This window comes from Zingiber officinale, chromosome 4B (assembly GCF_018446385.1).
Source record: "Zingiber officinale cultivar Zhangliang chromosome 4B, Zo_v1.1, whole genome shotgun sequence".
Classification (NCBI taxonomy): Eukaryota; Viridiplantae; Streptophyta; class Magnoliopsida; order Zingiberales; family Zingiberaceae; genus Zingiber; species Zingiber officinale.
This window is the reverse complement of record NC_055993.1, coordinates 108000693-108011618: the sequence shown is the minus strand read 5'-3', so window position 1 is coordinate 108011618 and position 10926 is coordinate 108000693. Positions and strand designations below refer to the sequence as shown.

General features: G+C 32.6%; 1 protein-coding gene across 1 annotated transcript; it reads left to right on the top strand.

The window, feature by feature from the left end:
• The first annotated feature begins 752 nt into the window (after positions 1-752).
• Positions 753-6047, top strand: LOC121975980 (BTB/POZ and MATH domain-containing protein 1-like). Its single transcript, XM_042527931.1, has 4 exons — positions 753-1333; positions 1987-2335; positions 5229-5505; positions 5604-6047. The coding sequence occupies exons 1-4, from the start codon at positions 897-899 to the stop codon at positions 5768-5770; spliced, it is 1230 nt and encodes a 409-aa protein (XP_042383865.1). The 5' UTR covers positions 753-896; the 3' UTR covers positions 5771-6047.
• Positions 6048-10926: the final 4879 nt, after the last annotated feature.

The following is a 10926-nucleotide window of genomic DNA, read 5'->3' as shown; positions in this document are numbered from 1 at the left end:
CGCAGGAAATTGTAGTTTGTGGATTTAATTCTCGTTGTAGACAGATAGCTGTAGAGCTGTTAATTTGGGTTGGGTCCGTCGAGTTGACCCGCCCCGCCAAACAATTTAAGCGGGTTGGGTTGAAATTTTATCAACCTAAGTCCGCCGTGGGTCGACCCGCCTAGGCCCGCGACCCGCGCGGGTCGACCCGCTCGGGCTTGGGTTGGCCCGCGGGTTGAAAAACACATGTAAATTAAGTTTTAGGTCAATTTATTATCTTTCTTTGTTATAATTTTGAAATAAAAATAGTACTTTTCATCCAACATAAGTACTCGTTTGTGTTCATTTATATTTAAATACATGTTTATGTATATATTTAATTGTAGAAAACTTTTTCGAAGTAAAATGTTGAAGATATGAAATATTTTTTAATTTTTTAAAAAATTTTTGATGGGCCCGCGGGTTGGCCCGCCAAACCCGTCAAGTTGGCGGTTTGGCCCGCCCCGCCCCGCCAAATGATTAGCTCGTCATGGGCCGACCCGTCCCGTCACGGGTTGACCCGTCTGATAGCTCTAGATAGCTGCTTCGCCTTTTGCCACTGTAAACAGATCGCAATTTATCCCCAAAACAAACCAACTCTTTGTGTTCTCCCACTGTCTTCTTACTCGTCGAAGTCGCCTCATACGGTGGGACCTCGGTCCCTTTCCCCGCTCTTTTTACCAATCACTCGGTGGAGTACAAAACGTGTGGTTGGGTGGCTTGGTCTCCATTAATACATCTCCCCATTCCCTTCCAGTTTTTCATCTTCCCCCCAATTCCTTCTCTCTTTCTCCTCGCCATCGCTGGTTCCTTTCTTGCTCGCATTGGAAACCCTAGACAGATTCCGGTCCGATCGGCTTCGATCTCGCTCTTCTCGGATGGGTGGCGGCAGGGTCTGCTCCTCCGCCTGGCCTTCCTTGTCCGCTTCGTCCTCGCCGTCGCTCCCCGCGGCCTCTCCGTCCGAGACGGCTTCGACGTCCGTCACGGACACCGTGAACGGATCGCACCATTTCAAGATCTCCGGATATTCGCTGCTTAAGGGGATTGGCGTCGGCAAATACACGACGTCGGACACGTTCACCGTGGGGGGTTACGACTGGGCCGTTTACTTCTACCCCGATGGGAAGAGCGCGGAGGACGCTGCGGCGTATGTTTCTCTGTTCATCGCGCTGGCTAGCGAGGGGACTGACGTCAGGGCGCTGTTCGAGCTGACGCTTCTGGATCAGAGCGGCAGGGAGCGGCACAAGGTCCACAGCCACTTTGGAAGGAGGCTTGAGAGCGGCCCCTACGCACTCAAGTACCGAGGCAGTATGTGGTGAGTTTGGTTGATCACAAGCCTTGCATTGCTTTTTAATTTTTGTTTGTTGTATTTTCGAACTTATTTCTTGAACATTGATAAACTACTTCGGTGCTATACGCTAGTTTTTCTTATCATCTCTACTTGTCATCTGGTGCAAAAAGATAAAATAGCAAGAAAAAAAACTATATGAGAGTAATTGGGTATACCTTCAATAGCGTTAAAATGAGAAAATAGGTTGACATGACATAGGCATGTTCAAACGACATCAATAGATTCCATACTTTGAAGAGTTCGACGGTGTAAGGGATATAGTGTGACCAAAGAAAACATTTATCAATTGTAATAATGAATGATTTTGTTGATTGAAAAATACAAGGGATATAGTCTTGAATAGAACTCAATGGAGGGATAAGCTTCACGTTGGTGGCCACTGTAAAAGTTCAAACTTCCAATTAAATATTGTAGTGATTTAAAGAAACTATATAATTATTGAAGTGGGTAATGAAATTGATTCATCTGATAGATAAGCTAATATTCTGTCTCGTTTGTTTACTTTTTTTCATTTTGTGTGCACATGAAGACTATATATCGTTTCTTTAAAATATAGTATTTTGCAGGAATGCACACTATGGATGATTAATTACAGGGATGTGGTTTTCTTTGCACAGGGGCTATAAGCGTTTTTACAAAAGAACTGCTTTAGAGACATCAGATTACCTTAAAGATGATTATCTCTTAGTTAATTGTACTGTTGGTGTTGTTAGATCACATACTGAGGCACCCAAGATCTACACCATAGCAGTACCACCTTCTAACATAGCACAGCATTTTGGTCAGCTTCTACAAAGTGGAGAGGGGACTGATGTGAGTTTTGAGGTTGATGGTGAGATATACAATGCTCATAAATTGGTACTTGCAGCTCGATCACCTGTTTTCAGGGCCCAACTTTTTGGTCCAATGAAAGACAGGAACATGCATTGCTTAAAGATTGAAGATATGGAGGCTCTTGTTTTTAAGGTAGCCTATTCTCTAATTGAATTGTTTGTTCTCATCTTTACCATGTAACTTGCACATCATTAGCCAGAGTTGTCCTTGATCTAGCTTCTTTTCTTTTTCTTTTTTAAACTTAAACTCATTCTCGGACCATAGTGATAGAATATCTGTGTCTTGTTTCGTATCTCTTAGCTTTCATGCTCAATAATGGTGGTTCACTTCATAGCAAGCTTATCCTCTTTGTGCTAGTATGATCAAATTGAAAGAATTTAATGCAATTTGATTTTGATCTGTTATGGCTATACAATTGCCACAATTATGCTGAATGTGAATGAATGAATTTGTAAAATTTTTTGATGAAGATTGAAACCCATACTTATTGGACATTTAGACAAACAACATATTCTCATTTGTTGGACAATGCAAATATATAACCTGTTAGTGCATTGAAAAAAATTTTATACGACTAATAAAATAGCTCCTTTACACTGTGGTTCCCCTCATGGCCTCCATCTTGACCATGACTTTGATACCACTTGTTGGGCCATGAAATTCACATATCTTCACAATTATATGATATTGTCCACTTTGGCCTAAGCTCTCATGAATTTATTTTTGAGCTCTACTCAAAAGATCTCATACCAATGGAGATATCTTCCATCTTATAAACTCATGATCTTCTATTTCCAATGTAAGACTTTGATTGTAATCCCAACAATTACTTAGCTGCGTGATTAGTACTTTGTTGCACCCTTCCTTTGTTTTTGAGATAAATGATTAACCTATTAACTTTACCATGGGATAATAGCAGATTGTCTTGCGTTTGAATCCAGCCAGTTTGCAATATACAAAATGGATACCCTGTTAGTTGAATTAGTTATATCTACACTTCATCTAGTCTAGTCTTGTTCTTGACCCATGAGGTACTTTTAATAAGCTAATGCATAGAAATTGTCCTTTCAAAAATACTGAAGCTTCTGGGTAAGTTGTTAGCCTGTTAACTTTAACAGCGGTTGTACCATGTGCTTTAGATACTTATGTTACATCTGCCATATAGATATTAAATTTGGTGGATGTTAAAACTATGGTTAGTGTTAGCTTGCTACTTTCGCTTGTTGGTCTCTCACAAGGATATTTAATTTTGATATTGACTGCTTTACTCATCTGCATATTGTTTTATTTATTTCTTCTATTACCCGGCTTCCCACTAAAGTTCTCATTGTTATCGCCTATGAGGTGACCATTTTGTGTCACTCAATCCATTCCCCAATGGGGGTTTATGATGCTCAAGAATTTAGAGATTTTGGTAGATAAATGGTGAACAATATTCATAGGACTTTCCATCGTGTGGAGAGTATGTGGGAGGCTTGTGTGCATGAGTAATCTTCCTGAAAGAAGATGAAAACCAACACATTGTTTGTAAAAATGTTGTATGCATCTGATGACTCATATGAGCTAGTTGGAACACTTTATTATTTAAATAATTGGGTTGATCATTTCTTCAGACTTCAGTGATAATATCTAGTTCATGTCTGGAAGTTGGATCAAATATGCAAGATCTGAGTGAATTGTGTGATTATAAAGATTAAGCCTCAGGAAATGTTTTCATACACAGTGTTTTCTACAACTTGAGTTGTATAACTGTGTGCTAGACGAAGTTATTCAAGTTGTAAATCACCCTAAGGTTAAACAAAATCCTTATCTTTACTCTATTTCTATATTACAATTAAAAAGCTACTTGCTAATTGACGAGAGTAGCAATGATAGTGCCTGATAAGTGATGTTACTAGAATAGTAATTTATTGAATTTATATAACAATCAATTCATAAAATTAACAAGTTCGCAGGAATATGCAAATACAAAAAACAAGTGATTTCACAATGTTAATAATGATATTTCAGAAAGATTAGTTAATTGAAGAAATTCTCATTCTAGTTGTTATCCTTTCAGCAAAAAGAGGAGAGAAAGAAGGTAAAAATAAAAGGTGTGAGATTAATATCCATTATTTATTAGGGTGGAAGGAAGATTGAATGAAAGGCAGTTGCCTAGGCGGTTTGCTTGGGACTGCGTTGCTTAGATGCTGGGTGACCCTCTTAGAGAGCAGCTGATTCAGACCACCTAGGCTTCAAAAGTGTCCAGGCTGTCTATTTAAGGTGGTCTGGCAATTCATGCTGGTTTAAGAAAAAAAACTAGTTTTTGTTTATTAGTTATTGGTTCATTTAATAATAAAAAGTAATTGTAATTCTCCCCATTAGCCCATCTGACCACCCTTGTTCAATTAGTTGTTGACACAGTTTTGCAAATTTAGACTCTGATATAGCTGGCTGATAAATGATTTTCAATAAGATTAGGGATTAGATCAAACATTTGCACATCATATCTAACCAGATTAGTAAATTGACAGTTGCAAGCCATTCCCCTAATGCATCCCGTTGTCGAATTGTTCCATCACATTCCTCTGAATATTCTTACCTCATATTTAGAGTTCTTTGGTTGTTCCTTCTTGGTCATTTGAGATACTTGGACTTGAACATCAATGCATCATCCACATGTTCAGTTATCACCTATCATATGGTTTATTATTTTCAAAACTAGGATTATCTAGGAAGACTTGAATATTGAAACTTTAGGGCCACATCATTTGTTTCTGCATTTGTATTTTATTGTTTTTCTATGATAACAGAGATCTTGAATGAAGCATGTAGTATGTTCGGCATCATCTTGATAATGTTAAGCATCGAATTCACTTTTCATTCATGCAAGGGTGTGCATGAGTGCTTTTTGCTAGTAAAAGAGAATATCGTAACCAGTATCACTTCATTTCCTTGCTACTTTAGTAAGATTGATGTGCTAGCACACACCTGATTATGGTGATCCTTCAATTGGATTTTCATAACTTGGTATTTTTCTTGTCAGGCTCTACTCCATTTCATATATTGGGATTCTTTACCTGACATGGAAGACTTTGTTGGTCTAAACGTGAAATGTGCTTCTACTCTAATGGCTCAACATATGCTTGCTGCCGCTGATCGCTATGCATTGGATAGGCTTAAACTGCTATGTGAAGCAAAGCTGTGTGAGGATGTTGCCATAAATACTGTGGCTACAACTCTAGCACTTGCTGAACAGCATCATTGTTTTCAGCTTAAATCAGTCTGTCTCAAGTTTGTTGCATTACCTGAGAACTTGCGAGGTGCAATTAGTATTCAACCTTACCGCCTATTTCATAATAGCATCTTGAATACACTAATTCAAAATTCTCATCGTGTTTCATTTTGATGAATTTTGCAGCCGTGATGCAAACTGAGGGATTCGAACACTTGAAGCTCAGTTGCCCATCTATTCTAGCTGAGCTTCTAGAATATGTTGTCAGAATCGGAGAAAACTCTGTAGTCTATACAAAGGATACCCTCGACGGCAGTGATGCAAATGGAAGGCGAGTGAAACCTCGGCTATAATGTCGCGGCGCAAGGGACTCACCATTGTCAAAAGCTCACTCACTATTTGTAAAGATTGTAAATTTGTGTTAACACTTAAATATCCTGGGTAACTCACTCCTGCAGTCCTGCCTCTTGTACCTCTTTATTAACCCCTACCACGGGAGAGCCAAACTGAGCTTGTCAAAAGTCCAGTAAGATTTCCTGAGGTTAACACCTAAGGAACCGTCGTGGAAACTGCTTGCATTGTACAATGTGTAGAACGCCAATTCTAATCCTTCATTGTTAGCTTGCTGCATCCATCTGTCTATCACCATGTGTTGCCGAGCCGGTGATCATGTGATTGATTTGTAGAATGGAGTAAGGGTTAAATTCTAGTGAAGTCGGTGAACAATGGCCTCACACATGAGAGCTTGCTTGGAAGGATTTACTTCCTTTCAATTGGGTGGGGGTGGGGGTGATTGATTTTACTTTCGTATAATTTTTACTCAATTATTTGCTCTGAACGTTATAAGTCGTTTAGCAGTTTAAATATTGGTGAAATTTTGACAGTGATTTTGTTCCAATTGAAGGATTTATTTGCTTCCTGTAAGTTTTTTGTAATTTTTGGAAAAAGTGTGATAAAAAACAGGGCTAAAAACTTTAAAAAATGTCTTTTTTCCTCCAAATCAACCAGGTGTCCCACTTTAATTTGTTACAAAAAGTCGTTGTGCCTTATTATTCAGTCGGGTATAATTATCTAATTGTTTTAAAGTATTGTTCATATTATTACTCCCATCTAAACCAAGCTAGGTTATAGTAGTAATAATTTTATAATTACTACAATATGGATTCAGCTCTTTTTACTTATTATTTATGTTGTAGTAATTATAATTTTATAATTAATCAAACCCTCCTTTTAAAGAGTATTGGAGGTGTCTCAATTCATCCGAGACATCTAGGTGAAGCTCATCTGCTCTATGGACGTTAGCTTCTATCCACTCCAAGACGTTTTCAGTAGATCTAAGACGCCTCCAATGTTTTGACTCGGGGCACCTCCATAAAATTGAGACGCCTCTATTACTAAAAGTCTATTATTGAAGATTTGTTCTTAGGCGCCTCCAATTATCCAAGGTGCTTCCACAGTTGAAACTTCATCTTTGAATATTTGTTCTTGGGCACCTCTAATTAGCCGAGGGGCCCTGAACATTGTTTATTCCAGCTTGATTTTTTACTTCGAGTCCTTGCTAAGTAGAATTAGTCCATACAGAAAAATTACCTATAAAATAAAGTTGGCATATATAATTAAATTATGAATTAAATCTTGTCTGACGCAACTAGGATCTTGTCTTAGTCTTAACTTAGATTTCTAAAATAAATCTATGTTAAACCAACGCTTACAGTCCTATTGGGACTTGTTCTCACTAGATCTCTCTTCTCCAGTTGCTTACCTTATTTATCATTTGCAGAATTACTTGACTTATCGTTTGACTCATCAGGTTTTCCTATCAAATGCCCCATCTAGACTTCAATCAACTATCAGGTCCTACAAATCCAACTGAACTTACTGCCAGATATCAAGTCCTATATTGACTTATCTGGGCTTCCTACTAGTTATCAGGTCCTCCAGACCTAACTGGACTTCATCCTATGTCAGGTTCTCTAGACCCGTCAAGTTCTTTACTCTACATATTTGATAAATACATTAGATCATGCATAATCTAATTTTAACCATTTATCATGCATCAAAACCTGAGTTTGATTATTAGTAATGATTGCACAAATAATTTCTGTTTTTGATGTAATGACAACTTATATTAAAGTTAGGAAAAAATATACCGAAAAATAACAGCATCATCATGTCATGATTATGTTAAGAGAAAAAATATTAAGTATTTCATTTATTCTCTTAAGCATGATTTTTCTTTCTTAACCAATTATCCTCCCTTTTAACCTTCATTACTTCATCAAAACATGTGGCAAAAAGGTAATTCGCTCACTCTCAGCACTCCCGCCAACTCATCCCTGGGTCAATATGGAGGAGGTAAATTATGGATGACTATTAGCCATTAGTGCAGGTGGCAAGGTATTGGGGGGGAGGGGAAGCATGTTCGGACACGCCGAGTTTTGACCCTAAGACCTTATATGGTAACACTCCATGCCTTAACCATTACACCACCCCCGAGGAGACAACCTTCATCAAAACATGCAAAGTAGGTTAATAAGTAGTAAACAAATCAAACTAACAATTTATAAAAAGATTATCAAGCAACTTATCATCCCAAAGAATTTCAAACAAATATCCCTTTTAACACTTTTTAAATAATGTAATTTTTGTTTCAAAATGTTGTACTTAAAAGGTTAAAGGAACAATTTTAGTATTGAGAAGTAGATCTTAAGGAATGTTTTTTAAACATATTTTCAAAGTATAGGTTTTCATAAGGAATTTATTGCAAAAATATTTGCAAGATCAAAATGCATTTTTCAAGCTAAACATAGAAAAGGCTTTTCAAACTTTATATCATGATGCTTTTTCAAAAATAGTTAGGGTTTTCAAGCTATTTTTCAAAATATGCTAAATAAAAATATTTTGAGCCTATTTGGAAAAGGATGCTTTCAAAATATTATTCAAAGGATTTTTAAAATATTTTTCAAAAGGATTTTTACAATAGATTTTCAAAATATCTTTCAATGTTGTGCTAAGTTTCTTAAAACTCTATTTTGTTTCAAAGAAATATTTTGAGGGGAAAAAACTTAAAAACAGCCATATTTTAAAAAAAGTGTTTTCAAAAATATTTTCCAAAGGAGGTTTTCAATAATTATTTTTCAAAAAGTATTTATTTTCAAAATGATTATTTAATTTTTAAAAATACTTATGTTTGATAACTTTAACAATTAAAAAAACTATATATATATTTTTAAAAATAAAGATAACATTTTTCAAAACTCTTATAAAGTTTTTAAAATATATTTTATAAAATATTTTATTTTGAACCTTTCTCAAAATGTCTTTTTAATATAATCTCCTCCTTAGCCTAACATTCTCTTTACGATAGATGTTTTTGTTTTTTTTTAAAAAAATATTATAATTTCTAGGCAAGCAAAATAATACACCAATCGATTTTTTTTTAATTAATTACTTAGCATTTCATCCGTACTAAATTTTCAAGCATGGAAATTTTATGAGTTTGAAGAGATGTTTAATTCAATGATTTGTCTAAGGTAGAATTTTTGGAATTCATTAATTAAATTTGAATTTTGATTAATATCAATTAATTTGTTTAATTTAAGTTAGTCATGAGTTTAATTTTTAATTAGATTAAGTTAATTTAAAATTGATTGTTAAAAAAATTATTTTAAGTTAATTAATTCTGGAATGCATTTCGTATTAAATTATTACATTAAATTAAAATTAATCGAGTTATTTTCAGATTAATAATTAATAAAATTTGAATTAATTTGATTAGTTAATTTAGGATTAAATAAAATTTGATTAATTATTTATTAAGTTATTGCTCTCTATTAATTTTGAGTTAAGTTACTTAAGTTAGATTTTATTAAGTTAAAATGGATTTTGTATTTAATTAATTAAATTAATTAAGTAGATTAATTAATTTTGAATTAGATTTAATTTTTAATTTGATTAAGTTAATTATTGATTATGAAGTTAAATTAGAGTTAATTATTCTTAGGATTTATTATTAATTATTACTCCTATTAATATTAATTAAATATTTAAATATTAAATTGATTAAAATAAGATTGATTAATTTTAACTATAATTAAATTTTAATTAAATTTTCTTTACATTTAAGCTTAATTAAATTTACTTTTACGTTTTTAATTTTAATATTTTAATTTTAATGTTTTTTGATTTTAAGTTAAGTTGAGATTAGGTTTAAATTAAAGTTAATTTAAGTTTTATTTACATTTTAATTAAACTTTAGATCTGGGTTTAAGTTTTAATTTAATTTGTATTTATTTACGTTTTAATTAAACTTTGGATTTGAATTTAAAGTGTTAATTAAATTTGGATTTGTTTAAATTTGAAATTTTTTGAATTAATCATTAATTAATTATAAATCAAATTAATTTTATTTTAATTTTTATTTAATAATAATTAATTTGAATTTCTCCTTATTCATCTCACTCGGTTTAATTTTTCAAATAAGGTAATCATATAGTTTTTTAGATGAATTACTTGTTTTTCCGGGGTGATTTTAACTTGTGTTAGATTAAGTGTAGTTTTGATCCTCCAAGCAAGTTTTCTTGAATAAGCTTTGAGGTCATGGTGAGTCACTTATACATCATTTGAGTAACTACATTTCTTAGTCAACTTAATTATTAGCCAAAATAATTAACTACATTTCCAGAGAATTTAGTACTAAACTTTATTCTTAACAAGTTAGAATTATTCCATATTTATATAGCCCTAATTAGCCAAATGAATAGGTCATATTTTTGAGATGCCAACTAATTTGGAGCTCCCTGAGTCATACATTCCATATTCTATATTGAGTTTTGATTAATTGAATTGAAATCAATCTAAATTAATTAATTACTTAATTACTTTTCAGATTAATTTTTAATTCTTAATTTAATGTATTAACTTTATTTTTTGATTTTTAATTAATGTTGATCTAATTCAATATGTTTTTTAAATATAAATTAATTTTAATTTTATTTAAATTTAGCATTTTTTAATTTAAACTTATCTTATCATAAATTTCTGAATTTGTAATATTTAAGTTATAGTTTTTTATTTTAATCTTTTGATTTAAGTTATTATTTATTGAATTTATCCTTTTTATGTTTTAGAATTTGTTTCAAAAATTTTTAGATTTAATTTTAAATTATGATTTAATCTTATATTTTAAATATTTATATTTGAATTCATAATATTAACTTTCAAAATTATCTTGTTATTAATTAAATTTTTATCTTATGATATTTTTATATATTTTTTAATTTTTTTATTTCAATTTTTTATAATTTAATTTTGATTTTATCCTAGTGTTTGAACTCATCCTTATATTTATATTTTCTTTACTTTTAAGTTTGAATTAATTAAATTGGTTGAATTTATCTTATTTAATTTATCATTTAAATATCTATTACTTAAGATATTATTGTTTGTATTTGAATCTGATTTTTAATTTATTAATTTATCTTTGTTTATATAATTATCTTTATTTACA